Source organism: Thamnophis elegans, chromosome 14, assembly GCF_009769535.1.
Source record: "Thamnophis elegans isolate rThaEle1 chromosome 14, rThaEle1.pri, whole genome shotgun sequence".
Lineage (NCBI taxonomy): Eukaryota > Metazoa > Chordata > Lepidosauria > Squamata > Colubridae > Thamnophis > Thamnophis elegans.
Genome location: NC_045554.1, coordinates 4929591 through 4949590, shown reverse-complemented (window position 1 = coordinate 4949590; position 20000 = coordinate 4929591). Strand labels below are relative to the sequence as shown.

Genomic DNA, 20000 nt, shown 5'->3' with positions numbered 1-20000 from the left:
TTTGACAGATTCTGCACCATAAAAGAACCAGTGGGGATTTTAAACTATTTCCCTCCCCCCACCCCTTGGAACTGGCCATCAGATTTATTGAACAGTATTTATTGATATGTTTATTGATACAATATTTATTGATATGTTTATTGAACAATATTTATTGATGCAATATTTATTGAACAATATGTATTGATACAATATTTATTGATACAATGTTTATTGATACAATATTTATTGAACAATGTTTATTGATACAATGTTTATTGATACAATATTTATTGAACAATATTTATTGATACAATGTTTATTGATACAATATTTATTGATACAATATTATTGAACAATATGTATTTATACAATTTTGTTGATACAATATTTATTGATATGATGTTTATTGATACAATGTTTATTGAACAATATTTATTGATACAATATTTATTGATACAATATTTATTGATACAATATTTATTGAACAATGTGTATTGAATAATATTTATTGATACAATATTTATTGAACAATGCTTATTAATACAATATTTATTGAACAATATTTATTGATACAATATTCATTGAACAGTATGTATTGAACAATATTTATTGAACAATATTTATTGATACAATGTTTATTGATACAATATTTATTGAACAATATTGAACAATCCACCTTGTCCTGATGGATGCTGAGTGGCAGGGCCATAATAAAATGAGTCAACCAATAAAATAAAACTGTTGTATGGCTTTATGTAAGTGAAACCATTTTACATGCATAATGTAAAGCTACCAAAGATTCTTTTAAACCATTGCAAATTAATGTTTGGTCCAGTAAAGGAGATGCAGGAAAGCTAAATCAATAAAAGATCTTCCTATTGTTGCAAACTTATGGGAAATCCATCACATTGGACCAGGGAGTGTAACGATCAGGAAGAGGGAAAGAGAGCAGCTGAAATTGATCCAAGATACACAGAGTAGTAGCGCCACCGGCTTTTTTTCCCCCTACCGCAAGATTCTCCCTGGTGTCCTCACTTGCATCATTGTGTTTCTCTCAGAACTGGCCTAGCAGCAAACACAACATGATTCAAGATGAGTTCATCCCTTTTTCCTGCTTCCCCATCAGCATTTCTCCCATGAGGAAAGTAATCTGTTAAATTTAATTAATATTACAAGGAAGCCGGTTTGATCTAGTGATTAAGGCACCCGGCTAGAAAGGGGGAGTTCCAGTCACACCTTAAGCATGAAAGCTAGCTGGGCGACTTTCAGCTAATCACCAGGAGACGGTGAGTTCTAGTCCTGCCTTAGGCGCAGAAACTAATAGCGTGACTTTGGGTCAATCACCTAGAGACAGTGAGTTCTAATCCCACTTTAGGCATGAAAGCTAGCTGGGCGACTTTAGGCCAATCACCAGGAGACAGTGAGTTCTAGTTCTGCCTTAGCTATGAAAGCCAGCTGGGCAACTTTGGGCCAATCACCAGGAGACAGTGAGTTCTAGTTCCGCCTTAGGCATGAAAATCAGCTGGTTGACTTTGGGCCAATCACCAGGAGACTGGGAGTTCTAGTCCCGCCTTAGCCATGAAAGCCAGCTGGGTGACTTCGGACCAATCACCAGGAGACTGGGAGTTCTAGTCCCGCCTTAGCCATGAAAGCCAACTGGGTGACTTCGGACCAATCACCAGGAGACTGGGAGTTCTAGTCCCGCCTTAGCCATGAAAGCCAGCTGGGTGACTGTGGGCCAATCACCAGGGGACTGTGAGTTCTGGTCCCACCTTAGTCACAATAGACCGCTGGGTGATCATGGCCAGTCCCATTCCCTCAGCCCAGCCCACCTCATAAGGTTGTTGTTGTTGTTGTTGTGGAGAAAATAGGAGGAGGGAGGTGTATTGGATATGTTTTCTATCTGGAGTTATTCGTAAAAACAATAAAGGCATAATACAAATCAATCAATCCATCAAATCTAAGCATTGTTCTAAAGCAGAGGGTCTCCCAACATGGCAGTTTTAAGACTTGTGGACTTCAACTCCTAGAATTCCCCAGCCAGCTTGGCTGGCTGAGGAATTCTGGGAGTTGAAGTCCACAAGTTGGCTGGGGAATTCTGGGTTTTGAAGTCCACAAGTTGGCTGGGGAATTCTGGGTTTTGAAGTCCACAAGTTGGCTGGGGAATTCTGGGAGTTGAAGTCCACAAGTTGGCTGGGGAATTCTGGGTTTTGAAGTCCACAAGTTGGCTGGGGAATTCTGGGTTTTGAAGTCCACAAGTTGGCTGGGGAATTCTGGGAGTTGAAGTCCACAAGCTGGCTGGGGAATTCTGGGTTTTGAAGTCCACAAGTTGGCTGGGGAATTCTGGGTTTTGAAGTCCACAAGTTGGCTGGGGAATTCTGGGAGTTGAAGTCCACAAGCTGGCTGGGGAATTCTGGGAGTTGAAGTCCACAAGCTGGCTGGGGAACTCTGGGAGTTGAAGTCCCACAAGTCTTAAAGCTGCCCGGTTTGGAGACCCCCTGCTCTGAGAGAATGGGAAGGCAGAGAGTCTAATATGTCCCATCAATTAGGGTCTTACATCTGGTGGGACCACCAAAAAGGTCCTTCTCGAGGGTGGCCCCTTTTTTATGGAACATTTCCCCCAGGAGCACGATTGGCTTCCAACCTGCCAATTTTCTGAAAGGCCCTAAAAATGGGGTTTTATTAGGGAACCCCGAATGGAGATGGAGCCGATAAAAGAGACTGATTTGATTGCGTTCCTGCCTTTTTTGGGGGGGGAGGAGTCGAAGGGGCCGAGGTGGCACAGTGGTTAGGGTGCAGTACTGCAGGCCACTTCAGCTGACTGCTAGTTCTGCAGTTCAGCGGTTCTAATCTCACCGGCTCAAGGTTGACTCAGCCTTCCATCCTTCCAAGGTGGGTAAAATGAGGACCCAGACTGTGGGGGCAATATGCTGACTCTGTAAACCGCTTAGAGAGGGCTGAAAGCCCTATGAAGCGGTATATAAGTCTAACTGCTATTGCTATTGCTATTATGGGATCTTATCGGGTAGGTTTTTTTAATAATGTTGTAAGCTGCCCAGAGTCGCCTCTTGTGAGAGCCGAGCGGCCGTGTACATCCATTTAATAAATACACAACAAAACGCACGAAAATAAAGGCAGGTTCTCCCCCACATATGGGACGCAGTGGCTCAGTGACTACGACGCTGAGCTTGTCGATCAGAAAGGTCAGCAGTTCAGTGGTTCAAATCCCCAGCGTCGTGTAACGGAGTGAGCTCCCGTGACTTGTCCCAGCTTCTGCCAACCGAGCAGTTCGAAAGCACGTAAATAATGCAAGTAGAAAAACAGGAACCACCTTTGGTGGGAAAGGAACAGCGTTCCATGCACCTTCGGCATTGAGTCATGCCAGCCACATGACCACGGAGAGGTCTTCGGATAGCGCTGGCTCTTCGGCTTTGAAACGGAGATGAGCACCGCCCCCTAGGGTCGGGAACGACTAGCACAGATGTGCGAGGGGAACCTTTACCCCCACACAAACGCAAAATCACAAGGCGAGCTTTATTGTCTTTTGACACACGTTACCCTCCCATTGGGATAACACAACCACATCGGGGTGGTTGAAGAAGGCGTCTCATTTCATCCTGGCGGCTGCGCTAGAGGGAGAAAAAAAAGAGGGAACCCCGAATGGAGATGGAGCCGAGTAGGGAAGAGGTTTGGTCCTTTTTGGGGAGGGGGGGAAACAGATCAGATGTGATGCCAGCTGCTTTTTCCCTTTGCTCTTGCGCTTGAGCGATGGCAGAGAGAAAGACAGGGGGAGCATCTGGATTTTTGTTCCTCCACCTCCTTTGACTGACCTAGGATGGGGAGAGGGGAGGTTTAAGTATTTCTCCTCATTTATTATCCAGGTTGTGGCCAATTAGGCAGCCTTGGTCAAAGGGAGCCATTGTGACGCCTGGATTCTTCCCACCGTTGTTTTGAGTCCCGCGATCTCGCCTGGAGCGGAATTCTCCGCATAATCTTTTAAGAACGAGAAATGTTGTTTATTTTCCCAGGGACAATCAAGAGATGGTCTGCATAGTTTCAGAATGCCTTTCCTCACTCCCCCGCCCTCCACCCCACAATAGCTGTTTCTACAGGCGGTCCTCGATTTATGACAGTTCACTTAGCGACCGCCCAAAGTTACCACGGCACTGGAAAAAGGGGCTTATCGCCATTTTTCACATGGACGACTCAAAATTCAGATGCCTTGCAAACTGACTCGTATTTGTGATGGCTGCAGTGCCCCCCCCCGGGGGGGAGGATCATGTGATCTTGTTTTGCGACCTTCTGTCAATCAATCAATCACTCAAACCTTTATTGTCAATGCACATGTGTACAATGTTTTACATATATATAACATTATATATATATGTGTGTCTGTGTGTGTGTGTGTGTTTATGTATCTATCTATATCTATATCTATCTATCATCTATCTATCTATCTATCTATCTATCCATCTAATCTATATCTCTATATCTATCTATCTATCTATCTATCTATCTATCTATCTCTATCATCTATCTATCTATCCATCCATCTATCTATCTATCTATCTATCTATCTATCTATCTATCTATCTATCTATCTATCCATCCATCTAATCTATATCTCTATATCTATCTATCTATCTATCTATCTATCTATCTATATCTATCATCTATCTATCTATCTATCTATCTATCTATCTATCTCTATCTATCTATCTATCTATCTATCTATCTATCTATCTATCTATCTATCTATCTATCTATCTATCTATCTATCTAAAACAAGCAAAGTCAATGGGGAAGCCAAATTTACTTAATAGCCGTGCTACTAATTTAATAATTGCAGTGATTCACTTAGCAACTGTGGCAAGGAAGGTTGTAAAGTTGGGGCAAAGCTCACTTAACAACTGACTCGCTTAACAACAGAAATGTTGGGCCCCATTTTTATCATAATTTGAGGATGCTTTGTGTATTTATCTCACAACGGGCTGTTTTTCCTGAAGAACTCCAAGATACATTCCTACAGTTCCCCCAACACAGGTTGTCCTTGTTTAGTGGCCACAATTGGGACCAGAGACTCAGTCATTAAGTGAATCCGCAAGTGGGCTTATGTCGCTAAATGAGGACTGCCTCTATACAAACACACTCATACACCTCCTGATGGAACCAGAATTCTGCACAGCTCATTCCTCATTATGAGGACAGAGAAAAAGAAGGCGAAACCTTGAATTAAAAACTCAGTTCAGAGGACCAAAAATCTAACAGCATCACTTCCGATGATTGGCGTACGTTTTTAATATTTCTAATGTCAACACAAGTCCAAACATTCTATCCAAAGGCATCGCAATCTTCTTTTCTTTTTGTTAAAGGGAAAAACCATCCCAAAACTACTGAAACAGCTGGAAAACGAACCTCGCCCTCTTTCTGAAGGCCTTCAAATCCACCATTTGCTGAATTTCTGTGACGTTTTTCGAGGAAACGCAAAGGAGAACATGTACAATATAAATGGCTGCAGATTCTGGGATCAGAATTGATGGTCAGGAGGGGTTTTGTTGCACTGTCTGAGGCTGGTCTTTGGGTTTCTCTTCCTTTAGGTCTTTAAACCCCAGTTTTTCCAGGGGCTCTTTGGCCATCAGTTCCCTGGAAGAAATCAAACAAGATCGAATAAATCGTTAAGGCTTCAAAGCTGCACATTTAGCCATGTTCATTTCCACTGTTGAATAATTTAGTTTCTCTAAAAGCAAACACACACACACACACAGACACGGCCCAAAGGATTATATTTAGAGTGTGTATGTGTAGGATAAATTCCAGAAGTTATATAGAAGGCTCTTGCACATGGTACAGGACAAGAGAATTTAGCTTCCTACAAATCCCATTTAAATTTACCTTTAATTAATACATTTCTGTTTCTTCTGTGAATAAAAATATAGGTACTTGAAAGTTGGCAGGCAGTGATTCAGAAGGCAGCAACTAGTGATGAGCCGAGGTGGCGCAGTGGTTAGGGTGCAGTACTGCAGGCCACTTCAGCTGACTGTTATCTGCAGTTCAGCGGTTCAAATCTCACCGGCTCAAGGTTGACTCAGCCTTCCATCCTTCCGAGGTGGGTAAAAATGAGGACCCAGACTGTGGGGGCGATATGCTGACTCTGTAAACCGCTTAGAGAGGGCTGAAAGCCCTATGAAGCGGTATATAAGTCTAACTGCTATTGCTATTGCTATAGCAACTATCTAACAATGAAGCACGCTTGCTAAGAGAGTCAATCTTTTTCTTAAAGCAATGTTGGCTTTTTACATCACTATTATTATTATTTCTTTTATTCATTAAACGTGAAACTCAGTCAAAAGAACATTCAAAAATGCATCACAAATACCATTGATTAGGGCTAATGGTTGATACGGTTTGCTGCCAGCGTCCTAGGTATCAACCAAGCACCTTCTTATATAAGATGTTCCGAGTAGCGCAGTTTTTGGCAGTTCCGCTGGCGTGGTTTTTTGTAGAATCAGAATGTTCAAGTCTGATAAATTTAAAATTTCCAAATAGCGAGGTAGCCCTTGGGGTATTGCTCCAAGGGCTCCAATTACAATCGGGACAACACACAATATACTAATACTAATACTACTAATAATAATATTTAAGAATATTAATATTATTATTATTATTAATAATAATAATAACAATAATAATAGTGAATCTTACCAAAGATTAACCACACAATTGTTGTTGTTGTTGTTGTTATTATTAAAATGTATATGTTGGTATTATTATTATTATTATTAAAATGTATATGTCAGTACAACTCATAGTAACTCTGGGCTGCTTGGAGAAGGAGTAGCTTTATTCCCCAGAGGGAAAAAATGCGTGTGTGTGAATTTGCCTTCCTGCCTTGAGATTGCACAGATCCCAGATGTCTGAAGACTTTATTTAGCCAACCGGGACTCGTGCAGAGCGAGCCGAACACCCATTAACCTCAGCAGTTCTCACCTCTCCATTCGGCATTCAAGGTATTCTTTCGACTCCTGCCTGCACAATCCGTTCTCAAAGTTATTTGCCCGCAGACACTTCATGAATTTTTCTTTGAAAAGCGTACATTCTCCTGCACAAAAACAAAACAAGACGAAAACCTCACCCTTTTCTGCTTGTCTTCGTTTGGAAGAAAAAGTACAAGAATCCTGGAATTCAGATTGATCCCCAAAAGAGCCGTGTATGCCAAAGGCAGGAGGAGGAGTCTGGAAAAAGGATGAAAGTTCTAGGACAGATGAAAAGAAGGAACTAGAAGGGACATGATAGCAGTCTTCCGATATTTGAGGGGCTGCCAGAAAGAAGAGGGTCAACCTATTCTCCAAAGCACCTGAGAAGGCAGGGCAAGAAGGAATGGATGGAAATGAAACAGTAAATAGTAACAGAGTTGGAAGAGGCCTTGGAGGTCATTTAGTCCAACCCCTTGCTCACACACGGCAAGGTCCTAGGGATTTGAACCACCAAACTGCCGGACCTTCCTGATCGACAACCTCAGTGTCTTAGCCACTGAACCACCCAGTCAGGCTACCTAGTTACTGATCAAGGAGAAGCAAGCGAGAACTAAAGAGGAATTTCCTAACGATTGGTCAGTGGAACCACTTGCCTCCAGAAGTTGTGGGTGCTCCATCACTGGATGTTTTCAAGTAAAAGTTGGATAATCATTTGTCTGAAGTGGTGTAGGGTCTCCTGCCTAAGCAGGGGGTTGGACTAGAAGACCTCCAAGGTCCCTTCCGACTCTGTTTATTCTATATTCTGTTTCACAAAAACTATGGCTGACTAAAAATGTTCACCGCAAACTTCACCGTGGCTCATCCTGAGATGCGACTCTTTCTTTTGACACAACTGAGCCCAAAATTTATGTCACTAAGTGAGACATCAGCTAAGTGAGTTTTGCCCCGTTTTACGACTTTCCTCGCTGGGGTTTTTAAGTGAATCGCCGCAGTTGTTAAATTAGTGACGCCAGTCAATCTGGCTTCCCCATTGACTTCGCTGGTCAGAAGGTCTCAAAGAGGGCATCGCGTGACCCTGGGACACTGCGACCGTCATAAGTGTGAGTCGGTTGGCGAGCGTCCGAATGTAAATCACGTGACCATGGGAGAAATGCTGCAACGGTCGTAAGTATGAAGAATGGTCACTTTTTTTCAGTTCAAACGGTCACTAAGGGAACTGTTGTAAGTCGGGACTACCTGTAGTATTTTTCAAACTTGGCCACTTTAAATGTGTATGGACTTCAACTCCCAGAATTCCCAAGCCAACATGGCTGACTAGAGAATTCTGGGAGTTGAAGTCCACACGTCTTAAAGCCACCGAGACACCCTGTGTGTGGATGGATGGATGGATGGATAGATTAGATAGATAGATAGATAGATAGATAGATAGATAGAGATAGATAGATAGATAGATAGATAGATAGATAGATAGATAGATAGATAGATAGATAGATAGGGAGGGAGGGAGGGAGGGAGGGAGGGAGGGTGGCGACGCTCTAGATTTGCCACCTCTATGGTGGGCGTTCTCATCGCTGGGAGTCTCTGTGGAAAGAAGAGCCGCGCATGCGCACTTCCCCCACCCCTCACCGAAATGATCCAAGGGGAAGGCGCCCTTGTCCGGCGCCCTCGGCTTGAAGCTCTTCGACCCGAAAACCATAGTAGACATGATGACGGAGACGGACGAACCGGCGGGGCGAAGCCCGACGCTGCCTACGATCGCGGTTCTCCCCCACTTCCGGAATGAGGGGGCCCAGCCCAGACCTGGCAGCGGAGCGCCGAGCTAGGCCAGGCCAGGCCGAAGCAGAGGAAAGCCGAGCGAATCGAGAGGAAGACGCTCACCCCGCCCCTTTCGAACGCTGGCTGGGAACTGAGCACCGATCGGGCGCCACGTGCGCAGAGATGCTGGTTGGTAGGACAGGTTGGTAGGTTGCAGCAAAAAGGGACAGAGAAGAGCAGAATAGAAAAGGAAAGAAAAGAACAGAATGGAACAGAACAGAAAAGAACAAAAGAATAGAAAAGAACAAAACAGAAAAAGAAAGAATAGAACAGAACAGAAAAAAGAGAAAAGAACAAAATAGAAAAAGAAAAGAATAGAAAAGAACAGAATGGAACAGAACAAAAGAATAGAAAAGGAAAGAAAAGAACAGAATGGAACAGAACAGAAAAGAACAAAAGAAAAGAATAGAAAAGAACAAAATAGAAAAAGAAAGAATAGAAAAGAACAAAACAGAAAAAAAGAGAAAAGAACAGAAAAGAACAAAATAGAAAAAGAAAGAAAAGAATAGAAAAGAACAGAATGGAACAGAGCAAAAGAATAGAAAAGAACAGAACAGAATGGAACAGAACAGAAAAGAACAAAAGAAAAGAATAGAAAAGAACAAAATAGAAAAAGAAAGAACAGAAAAGAACAAAAGAAAAGAATAGAAAAGAACAAAATAGAAAAAGAAAGAACAGAACAGAAAAGAACAAAACAGAAAAAAGAGAAAAGAACAGAACAAAACAGAAAAAGACAGAAAAGAACAAAAGAAAAGAATAGAAAAGAACAAAATAGAAAAGGAAAGGAAAGAATAGAAAAGAACAAAAGAAAAGAATAGAAAAGGACAGAAAAGAACAAAACAGAAAAGAACAGAACAGAAAAAAAAAGAAAAGAACCAAATAGAAAAGGACAGAAAAGAAGAAAAGAAAAGCACAGACCGGCCAAAGAAACCACAATGGGGTGGGCTGGATAAGCAAAGATGCTCTTAAATCCTTTTGCACCCGTCGCTCAAGGAGTCTGCTGAGCAAAGATAGGCTTTTCCTGCAGGAAGCTATTTTTTGCAACAAGCCACAAGGACAGGGGATGGGAGACTCTGTCCAGATGTTGGACCTGGGCAGAAGGTGTCACTTTCTAATACACCCTTTTAAATTCCCACCTGGCTTACCTACCTACCAGATCTGTCTGTCTCTGTCTATCTACCTACCTTACCTATTTATATCATATATCAATATTTGTCTGTCTGTCTGTCTATCTACCTACCTTACCTATCTATATCATATATCAATATTATCTAATTTCCTAATTTGACAACTGCAATGATTCACTTAACAACTGTGGCAAGAAAGGTCGTAATGTGGGGCAAATCTCACTTAACAACCATTTCACATAGCCATGGAAGTTTTGGGTAATTGTGGTCGTAAGTCGAGGACTCCCTGTAATGATTTAAGAGTGGTCATATTTCTTTTTCGCCTCGGTGACAATTACGGAGAAACAATAGCGAGTTATAAACCCATTTTGTTGGCGTGACCACAAGATATAAAATAATCTCTCCTGGCCTCCTTTTGTTTGTGCTTCTGATGGCTTCCTTATTCTACCTCTTGCTATTGTTAAATGGGAAACAACACCTGGACGGTTATATAACCACTGGCTGGAAATATGAATCTGTATTATGTTGTGGCAGGGAGCGTGAAAAATAGGCTTTGTCGGGATTGTGTGAATAAAGGACTCTTCGTGGTAACACAAACAAAAACCTCTTGATCCAACTTGTTTTCCTCGTCACGTGACTTGAGCTGCGGCGAAAGAAGAATATGAAACGAGAAATATTTTCCGCTCTAGGTGGTCCACCCAACTTCAAACTGGACATCTTAAAGATTTACAGAGTTGGAAGGGACCTTGTAGGTCATCTAGTCCAACCCCCTAAGCAGGAGACCCTACTCCATTTCGGACAGATGACAGCCAAGTCTTGAAAGCCTCCAATGATGAAGCTCCCACAACTTCTGAAGGCAACTTCTGTTTCACTGATTAATTGTTCTCCCTGTCAGAAAATTTCTCCTTATTTCCAGTTTGAATCTCCCCTTGATCAGTTTCCATCCATTATTTCTTCAGGTGCTTTGGAGAATAGTTTGACCCCCTCCTCTCTGTGGCAGCCCCTCAAATATTGGAAGACTGCTATCATGTCTCCCCTGGTCCTTCTCTTCACTAGACTAGCCAGGCCCAGTTCTTGCAACCGTTCATTGTATGTTTTAGCTCCAGGCCTTTGATTATCTTAGATAGATTTGGATTAACGGAGTTGGAAGGAACCTTGTAGGTCATCTAGTGCAAATCACCCCCTGCCCAAGCAGGAGACCCTACCCCATTTCTGACTGATGGCAGTCCAGTCTCTTCTTGAAAGCCTCCAGTGATTAAGTTCCTACAACTTCCGAAGGCAACTTCTGTTCCATGGGTTGATTGCTCTTATCGGCAGAAAATTCCTCCTTATTTCCAAGTTGAAACTCTTCTTGTTCGGTTTCCATGCATTATTCCTTGTCTGGCCTTCGGGTGCTTTGGAGAATAGCTTGACCCCCTCCTCTCTGTGGCAGACCCTCAAATATTGGAAGACTGCTATCATGTCTCCCCTGGTCCTTCTGTTCACTAGACCAGCCATGCCATCTAAAACAAGGTCTTTGGATGATTCTCCAAAGGTTGCTGAAATGCACTTAAAACCGTTGCAAGAAGGCAAGAAGGGCAATCAAATCAGCGAGTGGAAGGTTGAGCAACAATTCCCATCTTCCCCAGCCACTGGTGACGCAAATAATGGATATTTTAGAGCTTTGGGACTTTGGTTCTATTTATTTATTTGTATCCCACCTTTATTAGTTTTACAAATAAGATGGCGAACATGTTCAACGCACCTTCCTCATTCTGTTTTTTCCCCACAACCACCTTGTGAGGTGGGCTGGGCTGAGAGAGGGACTGGCCCAAGGTCGCCCAGCTGGCTTTCATGGCTAAGGCGGGACTAGAACTCTCTTGCCCCCTGGTGTTTGGCCCAAAGTCACTTAGCTGGTGATCTGAGGGCTTTCCTGGCTAAGGCAGAACTAGAATTTACCGTCTCCTGGTGATTGTCCCAAAGTCACCCAGCTGGCTTTCATGGCTAAGGCAGGACTAGAACTCTCTGTCCCCTGGTGTTTGGCCCAAAGTCAACTGGTGATTTGGGGGCTAAGGCAGGACCTGAACTCACCGTCTCTTGATTTGTAACCTGGTGTCTTAAACTACTAGGCCAAACTAGTTGAAAAGACAAAGAGTGCCACACTCCAGAGGTAGGTCCTCCAGATGTTGCTTCACTCCAACGTCCATCAGCCACACCACAAATGGTGAGGGGTTTATAGGAGGTACATCGATAGGTGGCCATAAGGATCTCCAACTTTGATTTAGCTTGGTCACTCAGCCCCATGGGCTTGTGAGTTGTGTAAAGCCAGAGTTAAAGAAAATTGGGCACACAAACATGTTATAGATAGATAGATAGATAGATAGATAGATAGATAGATAGATAGATAGATAGATAGATAGATAGATAGATAGATGATAGATAGATGATAGATAGATAGATACAGAAATAGATAGATAGAAGATAGAGATAGAATATAGATAGATAGATAGATAGATAGATAATAGAGATAGATAGATAGATAGAAAGATAGATAGATAGATAGAAGATAGATGGATAGATAGATAGATAGATATACAGAGATAGATAGATAGATATAGATAGATGATTGATAGATAGATAGATACAGAAATAGATAGATAGATAGAGATAGAATATAGATAGATAGATAGATAGATAGATAGATAGATAGATAGATAGATAGATAGAAGATAGAGATAGAAGATGGATGGATGGATAGATAGATATACAGAGATAGATAGATAGATAGATAGATAGATAGATAGATAGATAGATAGATAGATAGATAGATAGAGGAAGTGAACAGCATCGAGCCAGCTCTGACAGATTTAATCCCTAATCTTAATAATTTGCAGAGACATGAAGGAATGTACTCTGATCTCTGGTCATTAATCTGTGTTTTTTTGCTAATTTAGTAATGCACCAGAGGAACTCAATGAAAACCTCTGACGAATGGTATTTTTCGGGGATAATCATTTGGAGGATGCTAAACTTTGGGGAATCTTTGGATAATTTTGGGCTAATTGTCTCCAGAATTACGAAGTTTACTCACAGGCCAGGAGGGAAAATGTGGCTGAAATCACACACAAAACTGAAAAAGTGTCACCAATCTATTGCTGTTTTCCTCTCTCTCGGAATAGACGTCCTGCCTAAAATTGTCAGTTAATATTTGGTGCTCGTGTGTGGTAAGATTCTGTCTGTCTGTCTGTCTATTTATCCATCTATATTTATCTACTGTATCTATCCATCCATCCATTAATCCATATCTATCTAGCTATCTATCTGACTGTATCCAATCTTATCTGGACTGTATCTCCAATCTATCTATCTATCTATCTATCTATCTATCTATCTATCTATCTAATCTATATCTATCTATCTAATCTATCTATCTAATTTATATCTATCTGTCTGACTGTATCCAATCCTATCTATCTATCTATCTATCATCTATCTATCTATCTATCTATCTATCTATCTATCTATCTATCTATCTATCTATCATCTCTTATCTATCTAAGATTCTGTCTGTCTGTCTATTTATCCATCTATATTTATCTACTGTATCTATCCATCCATCCATATCTATCTAGCTATCTAATCTATAGCTATCTGTCTGTATCCAATCTAATCTATCTAATCTATCTATCTGTCTGTCTGTCTATCTAATCTATCTATCTATCTATCTATCTATCTATCTATCTATCTATCTATCTATCTAATCTATATCTATCTGTCTGACTGTATCCAATCCTATCTATCTATCTATCTATCTATCTATCTATCTATCTATCTATCTATCTATCTATCATCATCATCTCTTATCTATCTAAGATTTTGTCTGTGTCTATTTATCCATCTATATTTTATCTACTGTATCTATCCATCCATCCATATCTATCTAGCTAACTATCTAATCTATATCAATCAATCTATCTATCTATCTATCTATCTAATCTATATCTATCTGTCTGACTGTATCCAATCCTATCTACCTACCTACCTATCTATCTATCTATCTATCTATCTATCTATCTATCTATCTATCTATCTATCTATCTATCATCTCTTATCTATCTAAGATTTTGTCTGTCTGTCTATTTATCCATCTATATTTTATCTACTGTATCTATCCATCCATCCATATCTATCTAGCTAACTATCTAATCTATATCAATCTATCTATCTATCTATCTAATCTATCTATCTATCTATCTATCTATCTATCTATCTATCTATCTATCTAATCTATATCTATGTGACTGTATCCAATCTTATCTATCTAATCTATATCAATCTATCTATCTATCTAATCTATCTATCTATCTATCTATCTATCTATCTATCTATCTATCTAATCTATATCTATCTGTCTGACTGTATCCAATCCTATCTATCTACCTATCTATCTATCTATCTATCTATCTATCTATCTATCTATCTATCTATCTATCTATCATCTCTTATCTATCTAAGATTTTGTCTGTCTGTCTATTTATCCATCTATATTTTATCTACTGTATCTATCCATCCATCCATATCTATCTAGCTAACTATCTAATCTATATCAATCTATCTATCTAATCTATCTATCTATCTATCTATCTAATCTATATCTATGTGACTGTATCCAATCTTATCTATCTAATCTATATCTATCTGTCTGACTGTATCCAATCCTATCTATCTACCTATCTATCTATCTATCTATCTATCTATCTATCTATCTATCTATCTATCTATCTATCATCTCTTATCTATCTAAGATTTTGTCTGTCTGTCTATTTATCCATCTATATTTTATCTACTGTATCTATCCATCCATCCATATCTATCTAGCTAACTATCTAATCTATAGCTATCTGTCTGTATCCAATCTAATCTATCTAATCTATCTGTCTGTCTGTCTATCTATCTATCTATCTATCTATCTATCTATCTATCTAATCTATATCTATCTGACTGTATCCAATCTTATCTATCTATCTATCTATCTATCTATCTATCTATCTAATCTATCTATCTACCTAGCTATCTATCTAATCTATCTAATCGCTCTCTATTTACTATCTATCTAATCTATCTAATCAAGCTATCTCTATTTACTATCTAATCAATCTCTATCTAATCTATCTATATCTAATCAATTACCTATCTACAATAGATCATCTAGGTGATATATTATCATCTACCTACTTATATCATCTATCATATGTATCTTCTTTCTTTCTTTCTTTCTTTCTTTCTTTCTTTCTTTCTTTCATCGCACTAGCTCTCTGACTTATTTACATTTGTTCCTTACATAACAATATATTTTAGTCCACTTTAATGTATCTTTTTTTTTTAAAGCAAGTTTGCCAAAAACAATTTGGAGAGCTGCATTCATCCACCCTCTTCCAGCTTCATCGATCCCGCCCAGAGCCCTTTATTTTTATTGCCATCCGCACAATAAAACCGCCCAAAGATTTTTATTTTTTATTCTTTACAAAGTCTCATCAATCGACCGCCAGAGCCAGAAGACCTCACCGGATAAAAATCCCAACAATGGTTCACCATTAGGAGGGAGCGAAGAAAAAAGGGCGTGTGGAAAACCTCTTTTTGATTTTTCCACGGGGCCCCAGGCAAATATTAACCTTTGTGGTGACAAGAAAAACGCCTACAAGACAAATCCGAGCACACAAAAACTTGGAGCACAAAAGAGCCCATGAAGAGAAGAGGAAAAAAAAAAATCCTCCATCGTGGATGTAAAGAAGAAGAAAAGTCATTAACTTTTTCTCCTTTTTTTTTTTTTGAACTGTACACCTGCTTAGCTTTGCAGAGGAAATTCTCGCCCCGCCGTGGTTTGACAGGAAAGAGATGCTTAATAGCTCAGGTTTGACTGAGATTAATCTCTCGGCTTTCGAGAATTGTCTTTAAAAATGGTTTACAATACACACGCCTAAGCCAGCCCCACATTTTTAACCAAACACGTTAGGCTTCAGAGTAAAGCACTAATCGCAGGAACGAAGAGCTCGGCTGTCAAGTTGTACTTGTGGTTAAGACACAAGGCACATCCTTCATTTTCTAAGCTGACCTGCCTTCAGGCAGGGCCCAGGTATGTCGCTGACAGGTATTAATCCCTTGGGGGGGAAGATGCACCAGCTTTCCCATCGTGAGTGGAGGAACGAGCGTTGAAAAATACGATGGCTGAGATTTTTTTAAGAAAGCAAATTTATTTTACTGTATGCAACCAAGGGGTGGGGGAATTCTACACCTGTAACTGTATTCACAATGCACTGTTAGTTGGAGGAGAAGATGATGATGATGATGATAATAATAACAACAATAACAATAATAATATGGGATCCTTGGTGCTCTCTGAGCTTGGCTGTTTTGTACTAAGCATTTCATGACCCAACTAGGTAACATCATCAATGCTAGAAGGGAGTGGGATTTATGGAGAGGAGGAGGAGGAGAAGGCAAAGAAGAAGAAGAAGAAGAAGAAGAAGAAGAAGAAGAAGAAGAAGAAGAAGAAGAAGAAGAAGAAGAAGAAGAAGAAATGTAATAATAATAATAACAAAAATAATATGGGATCCTTGGTGCTCTCTGAGCTTGGCTGTTTTGTACTAAGCGTTTCATGACCCAACTAGGTAACTTCATCAATGCTAGAAGGGAGTGGGCTTTATGGAGAGCAGAAGAAGAAGAAGAGGAAGAAGAAATGTAATAATAATAATAACAATAATAATATGGGATCCTTGGTGCTCTCTGAGCTTGGCTGTTTTGTACTGCGTTTCATGACCCAACTAGGTAACATCATCAATGCTAGAAGGGAGTGGGATTTATGGAGAGGAGGAGGAGGAGAAGGCAAAGAAGAAGGAGAAGAAGAAGAAGAAGAAATGTAATAATAATAATAACAACAATAATATGCGATCCTTGGTGCTCTCTGAGCTTGGCTGTTTTGTACTAAGCATTTTATGACCCAACTAGGTAACATCATCAATGCTAGAAGGGAGTGGGATTTATGGAGAGGAGGAGGAGAATGTGAATGTGAATGTGAATGTGAAGAAGAAGAAGAAGAAGAAGAAGAAGAAGAAGAAGAAGAAGAAGAAGAAGAAGAAGAAGAAATATAATAATAATAACAACAACAATAATATGAGGTCCTTGGTGCTCTCTGAGCTTGGTTATTCTGTTCTAAACCTTTCCTGACCCAACTAGGCAACATCCTCAGTGCTAGAAAGGCTTGGGGTTTGTGGAGAGGAGGAAGAGGAGGAGACCTATGAACTTCAACTCCCAGAATTCCCCAGCCAGCTATGAAATAGAAAGAGAGTCCAGGGTACGTTTTCTTAGCAGAAGATCAATTCTGAAAGCTCTTGGACATACACGGATGGGAGAAAGCCACCCTTGGGGCAGAAAAACCAAAGACACGTCTTGGCTGTGTTCGACCAGAGAAGCACGTAGACCCACGAACCCAACAGAAGCGACTTGCGTCACTGGTTCATTCCCACCCCTGTTCTCAGCAAGCCGCGACTTTTGTACAACATAGTTTCAGCTTGCAAATGGAAAACATGCTGTCAATAGTGGGCAGAGGGCCAACCTCGGTGGGCAATGGCACACATACCTTTGGGGACCTGAGGTGTGTCTCTGTACAGCAATAATCCCTTGGGATAATAAATGTCAACTCAGCCTGGCATTTAAACGCAGAAAGAGGTAGGGAGGGGGAGAGAGAGGGGGGAGAGGGAGATGGCTCACCAGCAGCTAATGCTACTGCAAAGAAGTTCTGGTTTTGGTTTGTCCAGAGTGGCATAGGGCCGCCGTGCTGGTGAACTTATGGCGCGCTTGCTTGAAGTGGCATGCAGAGCCGTATCGCCTGGCACCGTGGCACAACAAAACCGCGCTCGTCAAAATAGCGGTGATAAAATCGCGTCGCTAAAGCCGCGACGTCATCACCGCGCGTCATCACCGCCGCGACAACAGCGCGGCAACAGAAGGGTGCTTTAAAACGGCGCTGCGGCAGAAAGCCGATTTCAATCAAGGTAAGGGTTAGGATTAGGTTTAGGGGTTTGTTTTAGGGTTAGGGTTAGGTTTAGCGTTAGGTTTAGGGTTAGGTTTAGGGTACTGAGTGCTTGGGAATGCGCGGATTTGCCCTCTGCAATTATGTCATCGCGGTAGGGTAGGGTTTTTCCTTAGCGCTTCAAACGGCGCAAATTAGTCTTCGCGCTTATGTCTCCGTGGATAAGGGCTTCGCGGATTTGTGGTGGAACCGCCTGGCACATGCGCCGTCACCCGTTCCTCTTCCAGGTCTCTGGCATTGCATACGCATGCAAAGCTTAGCTAGCCTTTGTGCACGCAGCAGTGCCAGAAACAAAGACAAGCTGATGTTCTGTTTTCCGGAGTGAGCGTGCGTGCCGGCCAGCTGATCGGCATGTGCGCCTGTGCGGCAGTAACTGGAAGATTTGCTGGTGGAAACCAGAAGTTCATTTTCCAGAACCCCTTTTCTTAATTTGCTGTGAATTCTGCTCATTCACATCCAGCAAAGTCTTTCGAGGGAGGATTTACGGTCACAGACCTCATCTGGCTTGGAGAGCTGCCAGGACGATATCTGCAAAACTTGGCAAGGAGTCTGGGAGAGTCACAAACCAATTAAGCGAACTAATTATCTCCTGCAAACTCCACTCCCCTTTCACTCCTCTTTTATCTCCTCTGGGAGGGGCCATTCATCATCTACCTGTGGCCTTACTCCCAAGTCGGCCCCCGTTCTTTAGCTGTTCCCTTCATCTGGCAACTCTGCACATGTGCACACTGGGAACAGGCTCCAGCTGTTCCTCTGCCGCACTGATGTCTGACTCCGAAGGCAGCTGATAACTGTCAGACGGCCCTGGCCCCCTCTCTGCCTCCGACACAGAGCCCTCCTCAGAGCCTTCCCCAGACTCCAGGACTGGCCCATGTTCCACCCCAACCCGCCTCACTGTCCGAATCTGCTGTCAGCTTCACTGGCGGGCCTCAACACTTTTGCTTCTTTCAAGAGAGAAGAGAATTTAGATGAAAATTTGCCGGAATTGGGTCTCGTCTGTCTTATGTCTATTTTCATTTGCCTTGTACAATACCAATCTTCTGGTTCATTGCTCCTTTGGTAACCCCAAGATGGAATTTTGGGGAACTGCTGATGAATGATTCCAGACTTTGAAAAAATATACAACGCCAGGAATTCGGTTGGTCTGCATTCTTTGCAAAACTGCAAGCAGGGCAGGCAGAGGGTCTGCCCTCTGATTTCAACTCTTGATGAAATATTTCCAGTCGAGCATCACAAAGAAATATATTCTGCCTGGTCAGAGCACCTACTGCAGAGAAGAAGTCGGAGGCCACCACCAACCTGCCAGGTGAAGAAAATCAACAAAAATGTTAAGTTGAAGGGTTGAGACTTGCAGTGAAATCCACCCAGGTTTGTGACAAGCCATAACACTGCTTCAACCCAATATGATCCATTATTTGTTTTATTTTTTATTTACTAGGAACATTTATATGACTGCCCAATATACCCACGAACATCTGGACAGCTTACAGATATGCAGTAAATACCAATAGTGCTTAGACCTAGACGTATATACCGCTTCACAGTGCTTGCCAGCTCTCTCTAAGTGGTTTACAGAGTCAGCCTCTTTCCCCCAACAATCTGGGTCCTCATTTTACCCACTTCGGAAGGCTGGAAGGCTGAGCCAGTCAGGATCGAAGTCCAGGCTGTGAGCATAATTGCCCTGCAATACTGCATTCTAATCACAAGGAAGGAAGGAAGGAAGGAAGGAAGGAAGGAAGGAAGGAAGGAAGGAAGGAAGGAAGGAAGGAAGGAAGGATGAATCGAAGTCCAGGCTGTGAGCATAATTGCCCTGCAATACTGCATACTAATCACAAGGAAGGAAGGAAGGAAGGAAGGAAGGAAGGAAGGAAGGAAGGAAGGAAGGATCGAAGTCCAGGCTGTGAGCATAATTGCCTTGCAATACTGCATTCTAATCACAAGGAAGGAAAGAAGGAAGGAAGGAAGGAAGGAAGGAAGGAAGGAAGGAAGGAAGGAAGGATGGATGGATGGATCGAAGTCCAGGCTGTGAGCATA

The 20000-nt window shown here is 41.6% G+C and overlaps 1 protein-coding gene across 1 annotated transcript; it reads right to left on the bottom strand.

The window, feature by feature from the left end:
• Positions 1 to 5256: 5256 nt before the first annotated feature.
• Positions 5257 to 8839, bottom strand: LOC116517723 (cytochrome c oxidase assembly protein COX19). The gene is made up of 3 exons (XM_032230858.1): positions 8583 to 8839; positions 6970 to 7081; positions 5257 to 5625 (listed from the first exon to the last, which is right to left on the bottom strand). The coding sequence occupies exons 1-3, from the start codon at positions 8659 to 8661 to the stop codon at positions 5523 to 5525; spliced, it is 294 nt and encodes a 97-aa protein (XP_032086749.1). The 5' UTR covers positions 8662 to 8839; the 3' UTR covers positions 5257 to 5522.
• Positions 8840 to 20000: the final 11161 nt, after the last annotated feature.

Excerpts from the sequence above, each read along its gene's own strand:
- LOC116517723 (XM_032230858.1), bottom strand. The coding sequence starts at position 8,661 with ATGTCTACTATGGTTTTCGGGTCGAAGAGCTTCAAGCCGAGGGCGCCG. Across the intron at positions 7,082-8,582 it reads CTTCCCCTTGGATCATTTCG|GAGAATGTACGCTTTTCAAA; the intron begins GTGAGGGGTGGG and ends GTTTTTGTGCAG. Across the intron at positions 5,626-6,969 it reads CTTGAATGCCGAATGGAGAG|GGAACTGATGGCCAAAGAGC; the intron begins GTGAGAACTGCT and ends GATTTCTTCCAG.